The 26,245-nt window shown below is 32.9% G+C and overlaps 4 protein-coding genes and 2 long non-coding RNA genes across 6 annotated transcripts in view; 4 read left to right on the top strand and 2 right to left on the bottom strand.

Annotated features, from left to right (window-relative positions):
- Positions 1-258: 258 nt before the first annotated feature.
- LOC111421165 (putative leucine-rich repeat-containing protein DDB_G0290503) lies at positions 259-2,107 on the top strand. Its single transcript, XM_023054309.2, has 3 exons — positions 259-360; positions 418-595; positions 657-2,107. The coding sequence occupies exons 1-3, from the start codon at positions 294-296 to the stop codon at positions 1,294-1,296; spliced, it is 885 nt and encodes a 294-aa protein (XP_022910077.2). The 5' UTR covers positions 259-293; the 3' UTR covers positions 1,297-2,107.
- LOC139429574 (fibroleukin-like) lies at positions 1,497-2,063 on the top strand. Its single transcript, XM_071195428.1, has one exon. The coding sequence runs from the start codon at positions 1,497-1,499 to the stop codon at positions 2,061-2,063; it is 567 nt and encodes a 188-aa protein (XP_071051529.1).
- Positions 2,108-9,055: 6,948 nt separating the features above from the next.
- LOC139431166 (uncharacterized) lies at positions 9,056-9,645 on the bottom strand. The gene is made up of 3 exons (XR_011641472.1): positions 9,408-9,645; positions 9,271-9,339; positions 9,056-9,116 (listed from the first exon to the last, which is right to left on the bottom strand). It is a non-coding gene; the product is annotated as an uncharacterized lncRNA (long non-coding RNA).
- A 3,034-nt stretch (positions 9,646-12,679) lies between these two features.
- On the top strand, positions 12,680-14,522 carry LOC111421166 (uncharacterized). Its single transcript, XR_011641470.1, has 2 exons — positions 12,680-13,908; positions 13,998-14,522. It is a non-coding gene; the product is annotated as an uncharacterized lncRNA (long non-coding RNA).
- Positions 14,523-19,235: 4,713 nt separating this feature from the next.
- Positions 19,236-20,473, top strand: LOC111416555 (transmembrane protein 42). Its single transcript, XM_023048611.2, has 3 exons — positions 19,236-19,534; positions 19,602-19,748; positions 19,799-20,473. Exons 1-3 carry the CDS (start codon positions 19,427-19,429, stop codon positions 19,919-19,921), a joined length of 378 nt encoding a protein of 125 aa, XP_022904379.1. The 5' UTR covers positions 19,236-19,426; the 3' UTR covers positions 19,922-20,473.
- The window catches only part of LOC111416554 (uncharacterized), a 33,562-nt gene continuing 27,253 nt past the window's right edge, over positions 19,937-26,245 (bottom strand). The window contains exons 4-5 of the mRNA XM_023048610.2: positions 20,289-20,472; positions 19,937-20,223 (exon numbers count right to left, since the gene is read on the bottom strand). Of these exons, the coding sequence (XP_022904378.2) occupies positions 20,075-20,223; positions 20,289-20,472 (333 nt within the window). The 3' untranslated portion in view covers positions 19,937-20,074. The remainder of the gene's footprint in view (positions 20,224-20,288; positions 20,473-26,245) is intronic.

The following is a 26,245-nucleotide window of genomic DNA, read 5'->3' as shown; positions in this document are numbered from 1 at the left end:
CTACGGATCTACTTTATACAAAAAAAGTTAAAGTTTGCAGCACAGTGTAATTACCACCTTATATGTAAATCCATCTAATTTCAAGTTTATTAATATTTTTTTATCAAGAATTCAAATTAAGGTAGGTTGGCATAAAAATAAACCCGTTTTCTTCACATCCAGAATCTCCCATACAGGGAGCATTAGGGGCAACTTCGATGAACAGGTTGCCCTTGAAATTTTTTCAGTGATGCTTTATTATATATGACCAGGAGATACTGGTGTTACACATATTGGCAAACGCGATTGTGAAAATGATTTGCTTGTTTGTTGCAATATTTTTATTTATTCCAAATTCAATAGAATCCATGTCGTATAATGGTAAGTACTATAATAAGAACTACTAATTATTTTTAATTAACATTTTTATACTTATAGAAGAGGAACCGAACAAGTGTGATGATTTCAATAACATTAACAATCTCCTTTCTATAATGGACACTAATATAAGAAATTTACAAGAAAAAATACAAGTTTGTGATACTGTCCAATCACAGGTTTCATCTTTGCATTCTCAACTATCAATTCTTGATAGAAAGTTGGGTATTATAAGCAAGTAATAATTGAGTTAACTAATTAGTTACTGTTTTTATAGCCACAAAAATTGTTATTTTTAGATCTCAAGCCAAAATGATCGATTTAGCAACAAAATTAAATCTAATTCCAACGATGTTTGATGAAATGTCCACGAAAATCATAAATGAATTAAAACGTTCCTTTAATGATAAATTTGGCGAAAAAAATCAAGGTGAAGTTTTAGATAAAGTTTTAAGTAAAATAAACCAAATCGAAATTAATGTAGAAGATCTAAAAGATTCATGTGATAAATCCGACATCAAAAACATTCTCACTGAAAACTTTAAATCACAAAATTCAAACATAGAAAATCTAATAGAAAACTGTACTAAATCCAAAGAAACCGATAAAACTGCAATCGTATTAATCGAAAACACTCGAGATGAATTAAAATCTAAATTAAACGATTTAGATTACAAACTAAATCGGGTTCCAGTCCATCTCGATGAAATTTTCATAAAGATAAACGTTTTAGAAAAATCAACAAATCAAATTAATGATAAACTAGAAGAGAGACATCAAGATGAAGAGTTACTTTCACTTTTATTTATGAACGTATTAGGTAAAATAAACAATGTCGAAAATATCACGGAAAATTTAAAAAATTCTTTTGAAAAAATCGATATCAAAAAAGTTTTAACTGAAAATTTTAAATCGCAAAATGAAAATATCGAAAACTGATTAAAAAATGCAACAAATCAGACGAAACGAACACAAACATAACAATCAATGAAGAATCTTTGACTTTATCAAATTCTTTCGATTACACATTTTGCACCTCTGTCAAAAACCAATCTGGTATATTTAAATTTCACACAAATTTAATTAATTTAAAGGAAGACACGAGAGATTATGGAGTGAGATCGTGCGAACAGGGTTGGATGGTGATCCAAAACAGAAATTCATTCGAATACCAGGAAAATTTCAATAAATCTTGGTACCAATATAAACATGGTTTTGGCGATTTACGTAGAGAATTTTGGTTCGGAAACGATTATCTTCACCGATTATCGAATCAAAACGACCTAATATTACGAATAGAATTGGAAAGTTTTGATAACGAAACAAAATGGGCTGAATATGAATCATTTAAAGTTGCAAGTGAATATGAAAATTATCGATTAACACTTGAACGTTCTAGTGGGACGCTCCCAGAGGGTCTCCTCTATCATAATAACATAAAATTTAGTACTTATGATAAAAAAAATGATAATAGCCCCAACTCACCTTGTGCTGTTGATTATCAAAGCGGATGGTGGTTCGATAACTGCTTTGTAGCAAATTTAAACGGATTTCATTATAAAAAGTCTACAAATAATAAGAAAGGAATTATATGGCTTTCCTGGTTAGAATATGAATCTTTAAAAGCTGCTAAAATGATGATAAAACCTAAACAAGATTTGAAACAATTTCAAGATTTATCTTTTAAACCATATAATGCGTTGTAAGAAATAAAAATAATGATAATAAATAAATAAAAAATGAATAATAATAGTTATTTATATTACAAGTGGGCTAGAAACATAATTACAGTACGAGCGTGGAGAATTGCACGACGAGGTCATAGACCGAGTCGTGTAATCACACGAGTACTGTAATTATGCTCTAGCCCACGCGTGATATACAGCATTTTATCTACGACTGTTAAAAATTACTAAAAAATAAATTTCTTTAGAAAAGTCTATTTGACATTTATAAAAATATTTTGAAATGATTGTTGACAATTTTGAATTGTCAGTTTCAACAACATGTTTACTTACTCATCTGGAATAAGTGTTTTGAAATGTAAAAACATAACAATTAATGTTTATAATAAATAGTATTGTTTCTCTGTAAGTAGATAGCACTTTTTCTTTTGTGTTGTTGCTCGTTTCAATAAATTAAGTCTGTTCTGATTAGGCTAAAAATGCGTTACGTATTACGCTATAATGAACTTCATTACGTAACTCAAATCACCTCAAATGAGTGCGGTAACGATGACTTATCCAAGCAGTCGTAGATAAATATTTATTTAGATACTATTAACTAATTATCGCGATATATTTAACAGGTTGACTGCGGAATTGAAAATTGTAAAAATTGTAGTATTGCACTGTGCCAGTTAACTCCTTTATCCCTCTGTGCGGTACCGGTCCTCGAGGACTGGTAATTACGTTATTGTTTATTTTTGCTTAACGTGCGCATTTTTGAACATTTAATCAATCTGAATAGAGGTATAGTTACTAGATATCAACAACTACCTATGTTTATAACCGCATTGGTCTAACTCAATCCTTAATAAGTTTTTGAAAATTTTGAAATTGTAACAAAATATAAACAAAGGGAACCAGAAGATTAAATAGAGTTTATTAGAAATACATACATAGCAAAAATGTTATTTTTTGTGGCTTATATTGAAACATGATAAACACATTCCTGGTTGTCCAGGGCAATCATTACAATAAGTTGTTACTTTAGTTACCAAATTACTTGCTTCTCTGCTAGAATGCGTTTCCCTCAGATTGTCGTAGCAACCTTGACTACTGTCTTCTTCTTTTTTTCCCTGGCCCTGATGGCTTTACAAATGTGTGCGAAACTCTTTGCGGTGTCTTCTGCCCGGTTTCGTGAGGAGGAAAAATAACTCTTTATTTTATTTATTTTATTTATTACAATTTGGGACGCAAACAGGGAGAACATCCCCAGTGAAGCATCCTCACAAAATATCGAAATTAACATTATATTTCATAAAGAGACAATACACTTAGAAACACAAGCAAGAAATTTAAATATAAAGAAAAGTAGTTACAATGTTTTTACCAAGTTAATACAGAATTAAAGTGGTTCGCAACTAAACAATATCGCGCAACACGAAATCTTTAAACGAACGCAATGACAGCCCAAATAGAGAAACATGGTTGAAGCTCTGGTTGTAAGTATTAAGAACCCGTATGATTGGCGAATTAGAATAAGTATTCGTATTAGATGTGCGCAAACGAAAAGTGATATTATTCCGGGTGAAGCGCTGTGACATATTAAAATTCAGCTCGGATAGAAGATCGGGGATACCCAGCATGCCGTTAACAATTTTGAAAAGAAATACCAGGTCAGACAAGAGCCGCCGTTGCCTTAGAGGTAATAGGTTGAAAACCGTACAGCGTCTGTCGTAATCGCAGTACGGAAGATAATATTTATACGCCAAGTGACGAATAAAGCGACGTTGAATGGCTTCGATGCGATCACGATAGACGGCGTACATGGGACTCCACACCACAGAACTATAGCTTAATACACTGTTTACAAATGCCATATAAAGGGACTTTATACAGGTAACATTGGTGAAATTTCTGCTTATTCTGATAACGAACCCCAAGTTACGTAATGCTTTTTTCACCATAAGGTTAATATGAAAGTGGAATCGCAGTTTGGAATCAAGAGTAATACCAAGATCCTTCACTCTGTCAGTGGACGCAATAGCTCTGCCGTTAAAACTGTAATAAAAGTTAACCGGATATCGTTTCCATGTAAACGTAATTTTTTGACATTTGTCGTAATTGAGATGAAGTTTGTTGACGAGACAGTAGTCATGCAAACGGTCAAGGTCTTCCTGAAGCCGCAGACAGTAGAGACTTGATATTATATTTGTAAATATTTTATCATCTGTATACAGCAGGAATTTGGAAAACTTAAAGCAGGAAGCAATATCATCAATATAAATTAAAAATAATGTTGGTCCAAGATGGCTGCCTTGAGGCACACCGGAAAAGATGGACTTATAACCGGATAGAAAGCTACCAACCTTGACTGCCTGACTTCTATCTGATAAATATGATATAATCCAGTGAACAATGCCATTTGGGATGTTAAAGGAAGAGAGCTTTTGAACAAGAATTGTATGGTCAATCTTGTCGAAAGCTTTAGAATAATCTGTGTAAATAGCATCGACTTGAAAGTTTTCATTTAGGGCAGAATGAATAAAATTAACGTAGGATACCAAATTAGTCTCAGTCGATCGTCCGGGCAAGAAACCGTGTTGTTCATGAATAAAAGAGTGAGTAATCGACTGGCTAAAGTATTCCTGGACAATTTTCTCAAAAACCTTGGGAATAGCCGAGAGAATAGAAATCGGGCGGTAATTTGAAACCAACTGCTTGTCGCCGGATTTAAAAATTGGGACGACGAAAGCCGTCTTCCACTTGCTCGGAAATGCCCCTTCAAGTAATGACTTCGAAAAAATTAAAAACAGGGGTGAAGACAGTTCACTAGCAAACTCCTTTAGGAAGGACGAAGGAATACCATCTGGACCTGGGCTAGATGACTTGTCAAGGTGTGATAGAATGTTAAAAACCGCATCCACAGCAAACCAAGGTGCCACCGGGAATCGCTGAACGATCGATGGTGCCATCTACAAAAACCGACGAGAAGTACTCTCCGAACGCAGATGAGATATCAGGACCCGAGTTCACAGTCGATCCATCAGCAGAAATCATGGATGCTGGCATGCCAGACGCAGAACCCTTTTTCGAATTAATGAAGGACCAGATCTCACTCGGGTTCCCGGACACCCCCGCCTGAACGGAATTCAGATATGCTCTGTGATCAATAGCTATTAATCTCTTTGATTTAGATCGTAAGATAGCGAAAGTCAAGTAATCATTGTGATGACCTGAGGATTTCCATTTTTTGTGAAAACGTAGCTTCTCTTTAACAACTCTAATGGTAGAGCGTTTGTACCAATGAGGAAAGCGTCCTCTGGGTAAGGCGCGCATAGGAACATCTTTATTAATTATATAATTAACGCGCTCATATGCTCTCTACCATGCTCTCTACGTTCATCCCTGCAAAGACAGACCGCCATTCAATCCTATTCAAGAAATTTCTTATATTTCCAGAATTAGACTTATTAAAGAGACGGCTAATTTTAGACCCATCATTCAAATAAGTTGCGATACGTGGTACAAAAAATTCAAAGGGTGGATGGTGACTGTCGGGATCCACAAGTGGATCCATGCAGGGCTGGATGCTCTCAACGCGTCCATTAGCGCATAATATAAGACACCCACAATAATAATCATTAAATCTGTATAGGTATCACGCACGGTAGACACACTGGACAAAAACACATCCAGAGCCTCGTCGGCAGTGGGAAGAAGGTAAACGAAACACAAAAGAAAATGCGCCTGACCGCACAAGTCTTGCGCAAGTCTTCTTCTAAACTCTTTAATAGACTGTTTTGAAGAACTAATTTTATTATGTATAATCCATGAATTTACTAACGTTCCAAATAAAATCTCGAACGCCAGCTTTCTGTACCATTTCAAACTTCGGCGTAACACTGAGTGGTATGACGACATTTGGTCGCTCAAATCGACCCCCTTTTTGGCTTTGTTGTATTGAATAACTGCTTTTGGTTTAATGATATCATCACCTTGCCTGATTCGCTTACCAGTGGGTATACAGGTTGGGGTATGTGTTGGATCTGTGCTCAGAATAAGAACAGGTCGCTTATCCATCCATTTAATAATTCTTAGAGGACCGTTCTGTGCACCATAAATATCTCCTTTTTTCATTTTGCTATGGAAACTTTTGGGTATATATTTTCTGTTTGACCTTATGGTCCCACAGTAAATTACATTATGATTGAATATCGACTTTGCTAAACCCAAGCTGGAGTAGAAATTGTCAGCATATAGATAATGTCCACGTTTATCTTCAAGACATTCTAAAAGGTCGTGTACTATTTGTTCAGGATGTCTTAACTCTGGTGATGTTATGTTTTTGCCGGTATAGACAATTATATTATCCATCCACGGTACATAATTTATACAATTTGATTCCGTAAGGATGTGTTTTGTTCGGAATATATTGTCGAAAACACAGCCTGCCTTGAAAAGGAATCATGCTTTCATCAATAACTATCACCCTACCTGGTGTTAAGACTTGTTTGAAATTTTTATTTGCTGCTTCTAATAGACTTCGTATTTTATATAGTCGATCATTTTTATCAGCAGTGTCGTTATTGCAAAAATGTATGCATCATGCGAAATAAACTCGTTACGGAACATAGAATCCTTTGACCAATAGAGATTCAAAGCAGGAAGAACGTTCAGCCCCATTACCAAGATAATTGGAAAAAATCGTTTTGTTTCTGCTTCGTCGCAATCAACCCATAGATTTAGTCGAGATTTTGAGGAGTTCGGATTTATCAATATTTGACGTGCATATCTGTTTGTTTCTTCAAGAATAGTTTTTACTATATCGTCTGATAAAAATAACTGGTACACGTGTATAGGATTTTTTATCGTAGTGATATCAAAATTTAGTGTAGACGATTCTTGCCTTTGGTACATGTAACCGTTATCTTTAGTTATATTATGCCATTCCTCTTCATTTTGCATACAATTTTTTACTGGTATTTCATCTAAAACGACATTATCATTTTCTATGTATTCCATGCAATCATCTTCGTCGTTGGAGCGGCTTTTATCACTTTCAGAGTCTGAAGACGATGGAACATAGTTTTTGTCAAGAAACTCGGAGTCATCAGTGTCATCAGAATCAAATGCATAAAAAAATTTTTATTTATTTTAATAGAAAACCTAAACGTATTTTTTAGTCAATTTTTTATTAAAAATGATAGACCCTGCTGATGATGACAATACCGCGCACGAATTGCAAAATATTTCAAAATTGAAATTACCACCATTTTGGCCTTCTAATCCCGACATTTGGTTTCGGCGAGTTGAAGCACAGTTTACTTTAACTACAATTAGCAGTAAAAAAGCAAAATTTAACGTTCTTTTGGCAAATTTACCACTGAGATCATCTCCACCGTGGTAGATCTCATACAGAATCCTCCAGACACGAATCCATATTCTTCACTCAAAAAATTGTTAATTGACAGGTTATCATTGAGTGAAGAAAAAGGTCTGGACGATGTTCTGTTAGGTTCGCAAATGGGAGGTCAAAAACTGTCAGATTTTTATCGGGCGATGTTGACCACGGTTGGTGGTTCTCAAGTGGTTAGTCCAAATTTATTATTAAAATTGTAGCAAAGGAGACTACCTCGTGTTGTTTCGGTTGCACTCCTCGCTTCTGGCAAAGAGGACGTTGTGGACATTCTTTCCATTGCCGACAAGGTGTGGAAATCAATGAATTTGACGTCGACCTTAACACACCTCTCGGAAGTTCAAAAACATCGCACCACAACAACACCACCACACGACTAATTACTAACAACAATCCAGAGACAAGGAAGGATAGAGATGGCCTAACTCCAAGGTTTATATATAAGAGGTTGTCTAGGTTCGTACGCAATCATACTGCGCATAACGTCACATGTGGAAAATAATACCGCCAAGCAATTCAAATTAAACAAAGGCATGGAGCACCACATGGCCATGAGGTTACGTGCGCAATCCGTGATCGCTTACGTCAGGAAACACTCCTGCTCTTGCCCCTCGCCCACAAACTAAAATCAAAGTATTGCAGCATAGGAACTTAGACAACCTTTAATATATAAACCTTGGCCTAACTCTACCTTATTAAATTGTACCTTGCGTACAGCGCCATCCGATGTCACCGTAGAGTACTAACCATAGATTAAAACCAACTTCGACTAGGATAATGGTGTAAAACTGGGCTAACCAACGATCTGGCAACATTGTTCGCTGCGCATCGAAGCGAAGCGAGCGACGTTGTCAGATCGTTGGGGTTAACTAAAAAAAAATGAAAAAAGGAAATAAATATACTTCAAATGAAAGATCTAACTTCAACATAATAATTTATTATTCATAAAATTAATAAAATTTGATAACATAAATAGAATATAAGTACGAATGCTTTCACGGCCGGTGTTAATTAAACTAGAACAAATAGTAGCACTATCGAAGACGACTCGAAATCACTTCGAAAGTTTCTAGCTAGTGTTAGTTCTAGTGATAGTGCTACTATTAGTTCTAGTTTTAGTTCAATAAATAGAATAATGTTACATTTTGTTTACCCTAACAGTTTTTGTAGCGTCTTCCTGGATGGTAATGAAAAGAAATTTGATAAGAAACGGTATCCTTTACCACTTTGTTTGTAAATGGAAAGAGCCAGCACTTCTTTTTTCTGATTTCGGGACTGGCTGCTAAAGAAATTTCCAGTTTCTTTATTCAAATATTTGAGATTCACCAATACCTGAGGATTTTTCCTCAATTGTATTAGCTTTTGCCTTATTGTTCTGGCATTTTTCTTAGCGCGACACAATGCTTTTTTACTCCAGTTAGGTTGCAATTGCTGCAGTTCTTTGTAAAAGGTAATTTCCTCCGTTTCTTGTCTACAAAAATTAAAGATAATTTTAAATAAGAATGATTATTCAGTTTTTATGATATTTACCAATTATTTCTTTTTCATTACGTAGGTGAAGCCGTTGCCTATTCATTTCTAATGAAATGACAGAATTTTGCTCACTAAATGATATTGAAGTGACTTCGTAACCTTGTTGTTTACTACATACAGGATAGACTTGCATAACAGTTGAACTAGTTACACCAGGAAGTTTGTCGGGGCATAAATATGTCGGGGTATAAATATATATATGGCATGTCGGGGTATGAACATATAATATGGTATATATTGAATTATATAATTATGAATTATGAAACTAAATAATTAATTTCGTACCATGTAACATACCTGAAGTATCTTCTGTTGGTTGATCTTGTGGAGACAAAAAGCAATTATTTATAGTTTCTTCTTACAAATCTAGATGATATAAGAAATATATATTGTATAGATTAAAAAACAAACTTTTTATGTAAAATTTTATTTACCTAGTAAGTATAATGTAGGAAGCTTTTTCAATTTCTCCTCAACATATTTGCACATTGGCGCAAAATGTTTGGCGCAAACACAATAGTTACTTAGACGCTTAGTAATTAATTCAAATAATTTTGAATTGTTTATTCGAGAGAGCCAAGCCATTCGAATAATAAGGTTGGTCGGGAAATAATATCTAGAAATACAGAATGAAAGTAAATATGCCGTATTAATTAATAATTTTTATAATTTACCTTTAAATGTCTTTATAATTGCAAGATGGTACACAGCAAGGTTTTTTTTTTTTAAGTAGTTTTATTGCCAGACCAGTGAATTAACATTACTATAAAAGGCTTTTTCTTATACTAAATAAATGTCACGTTACATAACTAAAAGGACCTCGTCACTTACAAAATAATAAACATAAGTCAAATTGGATGGTAACATTTAACGTATTTTAAATCAAGTAGATGTCTTGTGGTAGTTTCCTTTTAAGACGACAGTGGATGTTCTTTTTGCTGAGGTTGTATGGCTGTAGTACTTCTGTGTATTGTATGCGTTCGTGAAACCGGGAAGTCATTTTAGATATAAAGGCTGTGATACTATCAATTTTTAATTCGTTGTGTAGTTGATCATTAGAGATATACCACTCGGAGTCTACTGCTATGCGTAGTATTTTGTTTTGTAAAACCTGAACCTTATTAAGATTTGTTTTAGCCGAGTTTCCCCAGACAACGCAGGCATAGGTAATGAGTGGTCTAATGAGTGTTTTATAAATTAGAATAGTGTTTTCGCATTTAAGTCTTGTTCTCCTGTTTATCAAGGGATACAGTTGTTTCAACTTTCCGTAACCTTGATTAACTTTTTGGAGTATATGGTATTTCCAAGTTAATCTTGTGTCAAGGAATATGCCAAGATATTTAACCGGTTCGTCCGAGTCGTTCCATCTAATAGTTTCTCCGTTAATTGTTAATTCCGGTGAGCTTTTAATTCGTTTGAGTGTAAAAATTTTAGCGATGCACTTGGATGTATTTATTGCTATATTGCAAGACTTGAACCATTTAACTAGGGTGTTTATAGCTATTTGCAGATTTTTAGTCGCATCCTCGAGTTCAAAGCTTTGCGCTATTAAGGCTGTATCGTCCGCATATGCCAGCATGTGAACATTTGGTTGTGGCATATCACTCATGTAGATGTTGAACAGGGTGGGAGAGAGGACGCTGCCTTGAGGTACACCAGCGAGTATATTTTTTGTTTCGGAGAGGGATTCATGAACTTTAACAGAGAAGGATCGGTTTTTAAGGAAGGATATTAGTATTTGCTTGATATTGCTGTCAAGATCCAGGTGTAATATTTTATAAATTAATCCGTTGATCCATACACGGTCGAAAGCTTGGGCAATATCGAGAAATAAGGCGGTCGAGTATTGCTTCATTTCAAATCCGTTTTCAATTATGTTCGATAATCGTTGTAATTGATGACTGGTCGAGAACTGGTTTCTAAAACCAAATTGGAAGTGTGGAATCACATTCATTTCGTTTAATGCTTCACATAGGCGGTAATTAATTACTATTTCTAAGATTTTGGATAATGTAGATAATAGACTAATCGGTCGGTAGCTGGTGATGTTGCTCTTGGGCTTCCCTGGCTTTAGAAACATAAGTACATGGGCGTGTTTCCAACAGTTTGGAAAATAACCTTGTTCCAGACAGGCATTGAGTAATCTCTTCAAAAACTGCACTACTGTTTCCGGTAGATTTTTTATGGTCAAGTTAGGAATTTGATCAGGTCCTGGAGCTTTCTTAGTTTTCAGATTTTTAATAATCTGTCGAATTTCATTTATTGTGACTTTTTGAAAGTTACTGTTCAATACCGGATTATGGTTTTCGTTATATGATATCACAGAAGTTGTGAAATTTGGGGTGCTGAAAAAGTGGGGTCTGAATATTTTCTCCGGATATTCTGCAAAACCAGTACTTTTCTGTTGATCAGTTACTAAGTGTCCATTATCAATATTTAAAGTTGATATTTCATTAGATTTTCTCGTGATTCTTCTTGTTGCTTTCCATATTTCGTGACTATTGGGTTGTATGTTGTTTAAATATTGTTGAAAAGATTTTATGCGATACGCATCAAGTTCCTTTCTTATTTGTCGTGTTAATCGATTTACAATTGACTTGGTTGCAGGGTTTCTCGTCATTTGCATTCACGTCGCAGGCTGTTTTTCTGGTTTATAAGAGATTGGATTTTTGATGGCGGGAGATAATTATCAAACTGCGGTTTACATTTGGGGAATGATGATTGTTTTATACAAATATTGATTGTTTCTGTGAGACGCTGTACACTTTGGTCAATTGACTTTTGGGTATTTAGACTGTAGTCGTTATTATTGAAGGTATTCTCAAGTGCGCCTTTAAACAAAAGCCAGTTAGTTACTAGTTTGTTGTTATTTTTGGTAAGACACGGTGAGGTTTTGAACGATAAAATCACAGAAAGGTGATCTGAATCCAAATCTACCACCACTTCTTGATTTATTAATTTATTGAAATTTTTAGTCAATGCGACGTCTAGAATGTCGGGTTGGTAATCATTTCTATGTGGATAGTATGTGTATGTATTAGGTGCGTGCACCATGAAGTTGTATATTGAGGACAAATTTAATAGTTTAATTCCCGCTTGGTTATTAGTTCTACATCCCCAAGCTGTGTTCTTACTGTTTATGTCACCCAACATCAGAATTTGGCGGTTAGTATTGAAGATTGATTTTATATCCTCCTCAATGAGGGGTTTATTGGGTTGCTTGTAAGCACTAAAGATGTTACACAGCAAGGTTTAATAACCGACATTTTTATTATTCAAAAATTTTTAAATGTTTTTTTACACATAATTATAAAATTACACTTATTAAAAAAATTAATTGATTTATCAATATCATTTATATTTGACATCACTTTTGATCACTTTGACTTAATTAATCAAAGATGAATACCAAAAAAAATAAATGAAATATAAGCCACCTTAAAGGTTGGTATTAGAATTTGAGTGGAATTAGTTATCGACGGTGACATCGGATGGCGCTGACGACGGTTACATTTTCATTCATTAGAGATCCCCCCCATAGATCCACCCCCATGACGCTGACGCATCACCGCGGCTTGGCACATAGGTATATGTCAGTATATCATATACCTATGTTCACAAGCGCTGATGAAGATATTCCAGACATGTTACAGACACATTTTTAAAGAAATGTTTCAAATGAAATGTTTCTGCTACATATTTTAATGATATTTTATAAATATTTCTAGTGAAATGAATTTGATACATATTATCTTTAGATACGTTTCGTAAAAATCGTATCTGTCACTTATATGAAACGTAGTTCTAAGATGTTTCATTTAATTCACTGTAGGTTAAAATTGAAATGTTTTACAGATGTTTCTTGTTTACTGGGATGTCACCACAGCGAGATAATCGATTCTCGTAACATGAAAATTAAAAAAACGGTTACTTTCAATTTTTAAATATAAATTTTTTTTTGACCATCATATTCCTCTTTTTATTAATCTTTACAGGACGGGTAGCATGGCTGTAACATGCTGTGTACACGACATGTACAAACAAAACCACGTTATCACATAAAATTATTATTATCAATCTATCAGTCCTTTCAAATTAATTCATTCATCAATTCAAAGTATTATCAATCAATACAAATTATTATTAATCAATTTATTATTATCACAAATAATGTTACAAATCACAAGTGTTGTTAAAATATAATTTTATTAACAAAATAAATTATATTATTATTATGTATATTGTGGACATCATACCCACAATGATTAAAGGATAATGTACTTATTGTTAGTAGTAAAATGTCGATTTTATTATTTTATCTACAACTATTGAATTATCTATTCGTTATACAATTGATTTTTGACGGGTAATGACACGCATTACCCATGACTGACAAAGTATTGAATAATGAAGCCATTATTCCACAGTTCTGACACGGCCTACTAATCAAAAAATAAAATATTAATAGAAATGACAGCTTTCTTATATTGAGGTTATGTCTGAAATGTCTATCAAGTTTATTTTTTTTTCCTTTTTTTTTCAAAATTAAATAGTTGTAGATAAAGTATAGTATTCAACTTGCGTATAATGGATGTTACTCACTCAGATTACAACACTCGCTCGCTTCGCTCGCTCGTGTTGCAACTTCTTCTTCGTGGGTAATAGCCACCATTATACGCTTGTTGAATAATATACTATTTTGTACTTATTGTTAGTGACTTTTCCTGTCACTCGATTTATATATTTTATTCCTTTATATAGGCAACCAATAATACACACAATACAAAAACTCGTTTTTAATAAGAATATATTATATTTAATTTAATAAAACTCGTTTCATATGAAAAATTTTCATTCTTCTACGACCACGTGATTTTTGTGAAGACAAAACGATGGCTGAGAAACCTGAGAGAAGGAGTTCTTTATTAAAAGCAGGTACTGTAATTATTATGAAAGACTATTTTTATTATTATTATGGTTATTATAAATCTATTTCGATTTATTTACTTGTTTTTTGATTACAGAATTTCAACGATTTTATGACTTAAGAAAGGATCTTCCGCTGGGTTACAGCGATAACGTCATTGCAGAGTTGGCGGAATGGGAAAAAAAGGTGATTGCAATTCGCAATGAATATAAAGAATTAGAAGAAGATACCGCCAAGAAAAGCAACACAACTGAAGAAGTGGAATTAACCGAGGAATTCAAAGAGTTTACCTCTAAATATTTTAAAACGCTTTATGATTCCTGCGATGTCATCAGGTGTTATATCGCACAATTAAGGGCTGATAAGGAATATGAAGACTATAGGAAGAAAAATATGGAGAGAAGAATGAGGCGGTTTGATGAAGTTATGTTTGAAAAATTTCAAAATGATAAAAAAAATGATGACTAATTTTTTTTTGTATTACTTTATAGAAAAATAGAGAGATCACAAAATCGGTAACTGTAAATATAAAATAATTAATAATTTAATTTAGAACTTAAAGTAATAATTTAATGGAAAAAATTAAAATTGAAAAATAAATAATATACAAAATTTTATTGAATTTTTTTTCTGTTTTAAGGATTCATCTTCCTTTTCAAAGTTATATCTAATTCAGTTTCCAACAATGATAAAGATCCACCTGTTATATGATGTGTTATGCTAAACATATAATTTTTAATTCAATAATTACTTAAAATTAACAACTTACACCTAAATTTCCTAATGAAGGTTCCGAAACATACCCATGCCCCTCCATATCAGAACATTTATACAGGCTGTCCCAAAATAACGTGTACAACGCAAGACCACAAGTACCTTAACCAAAAATATAATGATTTAACGCAACTTATCTATATACAAAATTTCGTAGTTTTTTGCAACCAATAATAACTCGTTTTTAATAATATACAGGCTGTACAAAAAGTATAGAAAAAGTATGGAATAATGGTTCTACAGCATAAACTTCAACTTATATAAAAAAAAGTTTTAAACAAAAGTTACTTGAAACTATTTTCCGCATATCTTGGTGTAGAAATAAAATAAAAATAATGACGGCAGTCTGAGTTACGACATGGTGAGTGTGTTTTTTAAATGGAACATCCTGTATATTTTAAGGTTTTTGGATTCCTTTTGACAAGGTGTTACAAAATGCAATAAGGTTTTAATGCTTTAAACTGCATAGTTTTCGAGATATTGAAACTTTTATTTAAAAAGATTTGACATAGCGACAACCAAAGCCTTGACGTCATAGAAATGGGCGGAGCTTATACCGACTCCAAACATCACCGGTAAATCACCATATTATGCAATTTTTCATTAGTGTTTAAATAAAATAAACTAAGTGACTTAGGCAGTCTATTATGGTGTCATTATGGAATAGACAACCTAAGCCTTGACGTCACAGGGATGGGTGGAGCTTATACCGACTAAAAACAATTTCGTTGCTGACGATAAATCGTCAAAAAATGTCATTTGAAATGTCATCACTTAGTTTATTTTATTTTAACTCTAATGAAAAATTGCATATGGTGATTTACCGTTAGCAACACAGTTAGCAACGAAAATGTTTGGAATCGGTATAAGTTCCGCCCATCTCTGTGACGTCAAGGCTTAGGTTGTCTATTGTTTGGAGTCGGTATAAGCTCCGCCCACCTCAAAATAGTTTCAAGTTACATTTATTTAAAACTTTTTTTAATATAAGTTGAAGTTTAGGCTGTAGAACCATTATTCCATACTTTTTGTACACCCTGTATATTTAGTTTAGTAAAACTCGTTTCATATGACAAATTTTGATTCTTTTACGAACACGCGATTTTTGTGGAGACAAAATAATGGCTGAGAAATCAGAGAAGAGGAGTTCTTTATTAAAAGCAGGTACTATAATTTAGATTTTTAGTCTGAATGGGCGCATTTACATTATTAGTTTACCACCGACCATTCACGATTAAAAACCGATACGTTCCGTACGGCAAATATCGTTGTGTCTGAAACAGGTCTAAGGGATTAACAATCGATTGAAAAGAATGAATCCATCAATTTCTTAGATCTTACTCTGAAAAAAGTTGGAAATAAGATTGAATACAACATATACAGGAAACCTACTCAATCAGATACAGTAATACCTGCAGACTCCTTTCACCACCATGTACACAAACATGCTGCCTTCAACTCATATATACATCGCATACAAGAAATACCATTGACAGACAACTACAAAAACCAAGAAATACAAATAATTAAGAACATCGCACATAACAATAATTTTCCACTTCAATTCATAGATCTACTTACTAAACATACAAAAATACAAATAAACTCTGACATAAGTAAAATTTTATTACCTGAAAATAAAGAAAATAACGAATCCATCCTATACAGATCCGTAAATTACCCTGGTAACCTTGCAATAGACATACAAAGAATTTTCAAAAGATACAACATAAAGATCACCTTCAAAACAAACTCAACTCTATTACAAATGCTAAATAACGCAAAAGACCAGATTGATCCACTATCTAAAAGCGGCGTTTACTCACTCCAATGCGACACCTGCAGAGCAAGATACATTGGTGAAACAGGAAGGAACATCAGACGAGTTAAAGAACATAAACAAAACGGAAACTCAAATTTCGGAAGACACTTTCTTACAAACGATCACACCTTTGATGAAACTAAAAATATAAAACTCCTCCATCAACATAACAAAGGCTTCAAACTCACCCTACTTGAAGCATATGAAATCGACAAAATCCGAAACACATATCCAAACACCGAAAATTTAAACGACCAGGTGCAACTACAAAAAATCTCCCTGTACAGGTTCCTATCAAACCCATACAACATTAAATCCAAACCACCGGAAAATACATTTAACTAAATTTCTTATCCCCTAAACCCTCTACCTTTTATATACATGAGGAATACAATCCAACTAGTTCCCATATCCCAATCATTTCCATAACACTATTCTATAAATAAATTCCATTTTATTTTGAACCATATTAACCCAGTCTATTAACAGATTTCAACACATGCGCTCTTGACAAAACGACACATTCACCTGTGGAACATGATTATGTTCCACCCGACATTATATGTTTCACTTGACACATCTGCTACATCCCCATTCTCATTTTCTAAGTTTAGGTAATACAATAATTGTTAAAACTTTCGATATACATCTGTTTCAATACATCATTCTATTTCATTTTACAGTCCATTAATGATATATCAAAATTTGAATATAATTGAATGTAAATTTGAATGTGTTTCCTAACCTCAACCTTATACAACGGGGTAAAGTAACATTTTATATTTTTTAATTTTTTCTTTAATTTAATTATATTTTATGACCGTTTAAAACCTTATAGACTCCTGACGATGGCCTAGGCCGAAACCGGTAGAGTTAATAAATTTATATAATATATTGGAGTATAAACATTGTTTATTTTTTAAAAAAACATATAATATACCAATATGGATGAAAATCCATTTACCTATTGTTTTTTTATAAAGTTGATACCTACCAAGATATATACTATATTCCATATATAATGGGCACCCTGTATGTTCCATCATAGTATGTATGGTTATCACCATAGCAACATTAACTTTTAGATACATACATTAGTTTTAGATAGAACAAAATGAATTTTTGTTAATTATTCAATAACTATAAGAAATATACCCCACAAACTACATACAGGATGTTCCGAAACTCAACGTCAAGCGGGCACCGGGTGAGAGACCAACTCATACCTGTTCTGGTAAAAATAAGCAAAAAATTCTATGCCCCTCAGTTAAGTGGTAATAGACATATTTTTGAAAATGTTAAAAATCGTTCCCGAACATCATATCTTTTGGTACTACGGTCAGAAATGTTCGTAATTTAATAGTGATTTTTTTAATAATGTATTCCTCATGAACCATGCTACTATAGCAGTGCCAAATCGAACAACAAAAGTCGTTAGTTTTGCAAGAAAAAGTATGAGTTTGATTGAGTTAAGGTTGAAAGAATTTATGTCTATTAAGTTTGACAGATGATTTCTAAACAAAGGACTAGTACAACACCCTTGGCAAGTTATTTTAAAAGATGGCCTGTTTAGGCAAGATTCCAAAATGGTGTAACACTTACCATTTTTCTTTTCCTAAAAAATATTATTGCTTGTTTTTCTGCCAAAAACGCGTTATTTAAAAAATTTATACTTTCGTATGTTATTTGTATTTCCTCCAAAATGATTTAACAACCTTGTTAGAAGATGTGCCACTCAATATCTACAGAGAAATGTGGTTTCAACAAGATGGTTGCCCAGCTCATTAGGCTTGTCCTGTACGGGATTGCATACAGAATACCCAGAAAGATGGATTTGGCGTCCTGGCTCGATTACGTGGCCTCCTCACTCTCTGGGACTAAATCCCCTTGATTTTCTGAAACAGTGTATTAAAAACCGATTGAAAATCTTGCCGAACTGCGCCACTATATTTATACAGCAGCGGAAGAATTAAATGCAAAGAGATTTGCACAACTAGTAAAAAGATCTTTTCTGTGACGATGCAGAGCTTGTATTAGTGCCGACGGCAAATAATTTGAGTATTTGCCTTAGTTTTAAGAAAATAATGCAATCCTGTACATTTGTTATCAGAAGAAAATAACAAATTATTTTAGGTCATAGCCAACTAAGGTTTCCATTTAAAAATATAAAGTTACTTCTAAAATCTTGAAAATAAGAAATGGGAAAAAAATCTACCTACGCCACTGAATTCTTCATAAAAAGTTGCCCATATAATGTTTTATTGATAATACTCCATCTTTGATAATAAGTGAGATATTCGCGATTGTCGTTTTCGCAAAATTTTCAGTTTTTGCCGATAGGGCGAGTTTCGGAGATAGAATATGCGGACATCGAAATTGGGACACCTGTATATAACTAAACATGAACTATAACTGATAGCAGAGCGTGGTTGAAAAGAGTTTTTCTAAAGAACTTTATTGTCTCTCACAAAACACGACGTACCTAAATTTTAAGTAATTAGTTTAAGTAAACTAGTCTTTTACCAAGCAGGGCGAACCCCAAAAAATGACAATTAATATCGAAAAAAATTTACATTTTAAAAGAGTCGTTTCACCTATTCGGGGACACACTGTATATTCAGACATGGCCGTGATAACAAAAAACGCTATACGATTATACAACCAATTTAACATGTTTACAATTGTGGTAAACTAATATTTAAAACTTACACAAACACTGCAAAAAAAGATATTTAGAAGATTTAAGGTCCAATTTATTATCTGCTTTTCTGTAACGACGATTCAAATTCTTGTCTAAACCCATTCCATTTGATATGAAATTACATTGTCAACAAAATTAGGTTATCTTTTTATTACACACAATCTTCTCTTCTATTTGGTTACATTTTACATTGTACATATTACATACAACGCAAAATTAATTAAAACTTAATATGTTAACGTTTAAAACATTAACAAAGTCTTATCAAGCCATTACGTCGGGAAGTTTTGCAGCAGCTGGAAGTATATTTGGAAAATTGACAGGACATGAATATTTTGAGGTTAAAATTGTTTTGATATTTATATAACCTAACATATTATAGTTATTTTATAATAATTTTATTGCAGGGTAATATTTTATTAAAATTAATTTGTTTTATATTAATGTTAATATGCAATGCATGTGTTTGGACGTTTTTTGTAAAAGCTTTACAAAATTGTAAATCTTCGCTATCAGCAACTTTAATAAGTACTTCAACGAATTATATTGTTACAGTAAGGATACATTTATATTAATATAACATTTATTGATGTCTTATTCACAGGCTTTATTTGGCTTTTTAATATTCGAAGAAGTAACATCAATTTTATGGTGGTTTGGATCATCTCTAGTTGTTTTAGGTTTGATATTAATAGTTCATGATCAAGAAAAGGTAAAAGCAGGTTAATCAAATATCTTAAAGAACTTTTTATATTTTTATTTATCCCATTTTCATTGAAAACATTCACATGTTGGTTGCATTATAAATTAAAACCAAATTTTTATATTTAATAAAATGTACATAAATTATCAGCCTTTAATTAAAAACAAGAATTATTAATTATTTTAATTCATTATCAATATCATCAATGTGTTTGATTATATTGTTTAAAACAGATTGTGCTTTATGACGCTTTGATATTAATATTTCATCTGCAAGTAATCCCATTTGGAATCTGTTGTCATAAGTTAAAATAGATAAACCAATACCTGTAAAATAAAAGGAAATAGATGAGTTAAATTTTTAAAAAGCAGATTCTGTTCTATTTAAGTACCTATACTTCGCACTGGTGGAACCCAAAATACAATATCTTTCACTTTATATCCTTTAATGTGCACGCCTTCTATTCCTGGTAAATTACTGAAAGATGTAGTTACTGTTTCGTTTAATTTCATAATCAAATTTAAAACTGGAGCAGGAAGTAGATTTGTGAAAAATTTTAATTGCCAATAATAAAGCTATAAAAAAAACAATGAGTTTATAAACTTTAAGGATTCTTTCTTTAGACAAGGCATTATTAAGGATAATGAAAATGTAAGAGAATGAAACGTAGCAAAATTTTCGAGTTAATATTTCATTTGTTACACTTCCAACTCAAAAAAAGGAAATTCAGCCTAAAGATCGCATTAGCAATACCGTTCTTACATTTTCAATAAAGATGTGTTCAAAAGAGAGCATTGCAAATAAATTAAAGACTTATTGTTAGTTGAAAAAACATTTTAAAATATTAAATAATGTTCTAAAGCTACACTATTTCCAGTGGAAATTGCTTTAACCTAACAGAAATCTCGTTCGAAAATGTGCACTTTGAATTAAAAAAGTATTGCTTATACAGTATGTCCCCGGATTGAGTTACAAAGAGGAAAAAAAATTTGATTACTGATTTTTCAAACTTATCTCAGCATAAATAATGTTCAAACTACTAAATCGCACGAATTTTATACTCTAACTATAGAAGTTAACTAATTATTCCTATTTTTATGTAAATATTGGACTTTTTTCTAAATTGAAAATTTTTCAAGTTTAATTTATGATATGTAACCATAGAAACCATAAAAGTTAGAACTTATGTTAGTGAGATAGTCTTTTCGTGCGATGTTAACCGTGAAAGAGAGAATTTATTTAGTACAGTGCTATGGTACTGGTGAATCATGTTTTTGTGTAGTTATACAAAAATTCCAGCAAAAATATCCGGACACAACAATATCTCATGTTGGGGCTCGCAAACTTATAAAAAAAAATTTGGAAACGGATTCTGTAGTCACCATAAAGACAAAAGCAGATTACTCCAAAAACAGATATGGAATTCTCCTTGTTAAATTCCCTAGAAAAGAAAGAACACATTCCGCCGAAATTAAAGAAGAAATCGAACAAATAAAGGAGCAACGCACTAAAGATGAAGCTACTCTTCAGAAACAAATAGATGACCTGAGGGGCATTATAGAAGGTCTAAAAACCCAACAAAATCTTAACCCTTTAGTAACCACCAAAGTGGTGTATACCACAGACGATGGAATCAAAGATGCTTACTGAAAAGAATTTGTCCCGGTCAACTTATGAAAATAAGCAAACCAGAAATCTGAAAGTGGTCACTAAAAAGATGCATAAAAGCTGTGATGTTAATGATCAAAGATGATCTATTGGAGCGTTAGTATAAGATTTGTAAAGTAACCCAAATGTTAAAATACAAAACAAAAGAGCCTCTTCCTTTATACATCTTGGATTTTGCACCGTCAGAGGATGTAAAAAGAATCCATGATATAACAAACATATTAGGAATGCGTGTCAAAATCGAAGAGTACAGAAAGCCAAAACATATGCCCCAGTGCAAAAGGTGTCAAGGTTGGAGCCACACCAAAGCTTACTGCCACAAAAATCCGAGATGTGTTAAATGTGCTGGTGAAGACTAGACCAGCGAATGTACTAAGCCAAAGAAATCCCAGCTAAATGTTTCAACTGTGGAGAAAATCATCCAGCGCACTACCGCGGATGCATTGTGATTAAGGAACTACAAATCATCAGGAATATAATACATAATATACAGTAAATTCAAATAAAAATAAAGCCAAGCGTCTCGTATGCCGAAAAAGCGAGTGGTGAAACTGCAGAGAAAACTGTAGGTACATTAATCGATAATAAGGCTGACAGTAAATTAGATCTAATACATACTAGAAAAAATACTTCAACAAGAAGAAACAATAGAAACATTATATGCACGTCTAGATTTCAAATCAAAATGTCTAAAAAGCAGCACCTAAAAATAATGCTGTGGAATTCCAATGGTTTTTGACAGCATCAAAACACACTTAACTACTTAAATACTTAAAGAAAACAATATTGATATAGGTCTTATCACCGAAACTCACTTTACACGAGAATCGTATATAAACACCAACCATTACAATATTTATCACACAATTCACCCGAGTAATGCAGCTCGAGGTGGAAGTGCAATTATTATAAAAAAGAATGTTGACCACTATTTGAACAATACAATTAGTACTGAACAACACCAAACTACAGTGGTAAAAGTTCATACTGCTAATGGCTTAATATCTATAGGAGCAACGTACATACCACCGAGCATAATCTCAAAAGAGAAGATTATTATATTATTAAGATTGGAGGAGGCTTTAATGCAAAACATATGTCTTGGGGTTCTCGCTTGACAAATACAAACAGAAGAGAACTGAAGTGCTCTCCACTGGAAAGCCAACTTACTGGCCAACAGATAGAAGTAAAATTCCGGACCTGCTTGATTTTTTGATTACGAAAAATATATCGCTTAACTTCGTAAACATAGAAGAAGAGTTAGGGCTGGACTCAGATCACTCACCAGTAATTATTACTCTAAATAACAAAGTATGTAACAAAGAACCGTTTTTATCACTAACTAATAAACTCACTAATTGGAATCTATTTCAACAAACATTAGATAATAATAAGATTCATCTTAATAAGTAGAAAAGTTCTTAAAAGACATACAACACGCAGCCTGGGTCTCAACACCAATTTTAACACCAAAACCTAAATCTAATATTTATCCTAAATTCATTAGAGACAAAATTGCAGAAAAACGGAAAGCAAGAAAGAAATGGCAAACCAATAGAATTCCTAGTGATAAAACTAAATTAAATAAAATAACAGCCGAATTAAGAGCATTAACAGATAGCCACAAAGAAAATAATATTCAAAATTACTTAAAAGACCTTACTGACGATGCCAGTACTGATTATTCTCTGTGGAAGGCAACAAGAAAGCTTAAAGTTCCAAAAATACATACACCTGCAATACGAAATAATAATGAAAATTGGACTAAGAGCAATCAAAAAAAAGTTAATTTGTTTGCTGAACATCTGAAAGAAACTTTTACATCAGACAGTCCAATAACTATGCTAAATAGTGTCCCTAGCGTAATTCAAAATGATCAGCAGAGTAATATACCGTGTGTAAGAATGAAAGAACTGTATTATGAAGTACAAAAACTAAATATAAAGAAATCAATATGCTATGAACTAATTAATGGAGAAACATTGAAACATCTACCAAAACGGACGATTACAAAACTATTACACATAATTAATGTTGCTTTTAAATAGAAATACTTCCCAAGCATATGGAAAGTTGCTGAAATAATAATGATACCAAAACCTAGTAAACCCCCTACAAATGTTACATCATATAGGTCAATCTCATTATTACCCTTACTATCAAAACTGCTTGAAAAATTACTATTAAAAAGACTAAAACCTGTCATAGAAGAAAAAGCCCTAATACCAACACATCAATTTGGGTTTCGGAATAAACATGCAACAATAGACCAAGTGCATAGAATAACGAATACTATGGAAATAGCAATGGAAGAAAATAAAGTCTGCTCCGCCGTATTTTTGGATGTAGCACAAGCTTTTGACAAAGTCTGGCTAGATGGTTTAAATTACAAACGAGACCAAATACTACCATCAACTATTAAAATCGTATCTTTCTGATCGATATTTTAGAGTAAAATACGAAAACGCTTATTCACCACTACATGAAATACGAGCCGGAGTTCCTCAAGGAAGTGTGCTTGGCCCAACGCTGTACTTACTCTACACATTCGACCTTCTTCAGGTACCAGAAACTTTAACAGCTACATTCGCAGATGACACAGCGATCTTGGCTGTTGCAGAAAATGAAGTAGTTGTAGCAAATAAGTTACAATTGGCCTTAAATTCAATTTAAAATTGGACCAAACGATGACTAATAAAACTAAATACAAATAAATCGACATACACAAACTTTACTTATAAGAAAGTTAACTATGTCCCAGTACACATAAATGGCAATGCAGTCCCTTACGCCGAACCGCAAAATATGTTGGTATAACGCTGGATGCCAAATTCAAATGGAAAGCTCACGTCAAAAAAAACTTGAGGAACTTGATATCAAATTTAGACGCCTATATTGGCTTATTAGCAGAAAATAAACGCTATCACTAAGTAACAAGTTGCTAATATACAAGCAAGTATTAAAACCAAAATGGACATACGGAATCCAACTGTGGGGTTGTACCTGCAAGACAATTGCAAGGCTGATTCAAAGATTCCAGAACAAAGTACTAAGGTGCATAGTGAATGCACCCTGGTATATAGGAAACACCGACCTCCATCGCGACTTGAAAGTCATCAGAAATTACATCATTCGCATCTAAACATGACAAGAGAATGCACGATCATCCCAACATCGAGGCCATCCAGCTTCTCGACAACGAGGATGTCCTGCGTCGCCTTCAGAGGATAAAGCCGTTCGATTTAGTGACCTAGTGCCCTAGTCGATTCAAACGCGAGCAATAGTGAGGAATTAAAACAAAAACAATAATACCCTAAACGCGTGTTCCGCGTATCGCAGTGTGCGCGTTTTTGTGTTTTGGTCTTAAAACGGTAAAAATATGACAATATTTATCTATATTATGGGCAAAGCAGACTGGACCACTGGGAAAAGCCACAAAATATTATCTAGTTTAATTTGGTGTTAAAAATAAGTAACTAATTAGTATGTATTTACTAGGTGTTATACAGTTGTTATTCAACAGAACTCGTCTTCAAATGTGTGCCGAATTAGGAGGTGATTTGTTTGAATGAATAGTTGATTTGTTCACTTACAAATAAATAAATTTATATTTAAAATATTTTATTCAATTAGCCATATTTTAATTTGATTTGTCCGCATATTTTTCACTAACATAAGTTGTAATTTTTATGGTTTCTATGGTTACATATCATAAATTGAACTTGAAAAATTTTTAATTTAGAATAAGTCTAATTTTTACATAAAAATAGGAATAATTAGTTAACTTCTATAGTTAGAATATATAGTTCGTGCGATTTAGTGGTTTGAACATATCCGACGCATTATTTATGCTGAGATAAGTTTGAAAAATCAGTAATAAAATTTTTTTTCCTCTTTGTAACTCGATCCGGGGACATACTGTATTTTCTTAAACTGCTGTACATTCAATTATATCTTGTCTCTTCTCAAATATATCTTATAAAATCTGAAGATTAATAGGTAATAAAAATTATTGTATTAAATAATTTAAAAGAACAATTTTATTTCTTCTTGCAACAGAAATCTTAATTGGAAATCAATGACATAACAACACATTAAGAGCCCCAGGTAATTTTTTAGATAACAGCCATTAATAAAATATTTAAAAATAATTAAAGTTACTTCTGGTCAAAAAGTTACTTTATAAAAATCCAAAGATTGGCCAAGAATGTTTAACCCTTTAAGGACCAAGCCGGATTTCGTAGCTGTACCTCAGGGACTGGCACCGATATCGATGTGTGTTCATGCAGTAATGGTCAGTAACTCACTGAATCCGCATATAGTACAATGATTAGAAAGTAGATCTTTTTCTAACAAAATTTATTAAAACCAAAATATATCGCAGTTCAATAATATACCTCCTCATCTGGTAGCAATAATACGTTTAAGAAGATTTGAAAGCCACAAAATCTGCAACAGGGAGATGGGCTGTTATGTTTGCTTTTTAACCTTTTGAACAGTGCCCTGTAAACGGTAGAGCGAGATGCAGGACTCTGAATTATGGCTATGATGGCTCCCTTCCAATGATGGTCCATCCATCATATTTTTATGTTTCGCGCGATTTTCGTTCAACCGGCAATTTTAGCACCTCATCTAACGTCCTTTTTGAGCTATACATGCAGTATGAGCAGTGATGGGCGC

Source organism: Onthophagus taurus, chromosome 1, assembly GCF_036711975.1.
Source record: "Onthophagus taurus isolate NC chromosome 1, IU_Otau_3.0, whole genome shotgun sequence".
NCBI lineage: Eukaryota > Metazoa > Arthropoda > Insecta > Coleoptera > Scarabaeidae > Onthophagus > Onthophagus taurus.
This window is presented reverse-complemented; position numbering and strand designations above follow the sequence as displayed.

Bases quoted from the DNA above. Each gene is read 5' to 3' on its own strand.
- LOC111421165 (XM_023054309.2), top strand. From the start codon at position 294: ATGATTTGCTTGTTTGTTGCAATATTTTTATTTATTCCAAATTCAATA. The intron at 361-417 runs GTAAGTACTATA...TTATACTTATAG, and splicing joins AGAATCCATGTCGTATAATG to AAGAGGAACCGAACAAGTGT. The intron at 596-656 runs GTAATAATTGAG...TGTTATTTTTAG, and splicing joins AAGTTGGGTATTATAAGCAA to ATCTCAAGCCAAAATGATCG.
- LOC139429574 (XM_071195428.1), top strand. From the start codon at position 1,497: ATGGTGATCCAAAACAGAAATTCATTCGAATACCAGGAAAATTTCAAT.
- LOC111416555 (XM_023048611.2), top strand. From the start codon at position 19,427: ATGTTAACGTTTAAAACATTAACAAAGTCTTATCAAGCCATTACGTCG. The intron at 19,535-19,601 runs GTTAAAATTGTT...ATTTTATTGCAG, and splicing joins CAGGACATGAATATTTTGAG to GGTAATATTTTATTAAAATT. The intron at 19,749-19,798 runs GTAAGGATACAT...TCTTATTCACAG, and splicing joins CAACGAATTATATTGTTACA to GCTTTATTTGGCTTTTTAAT.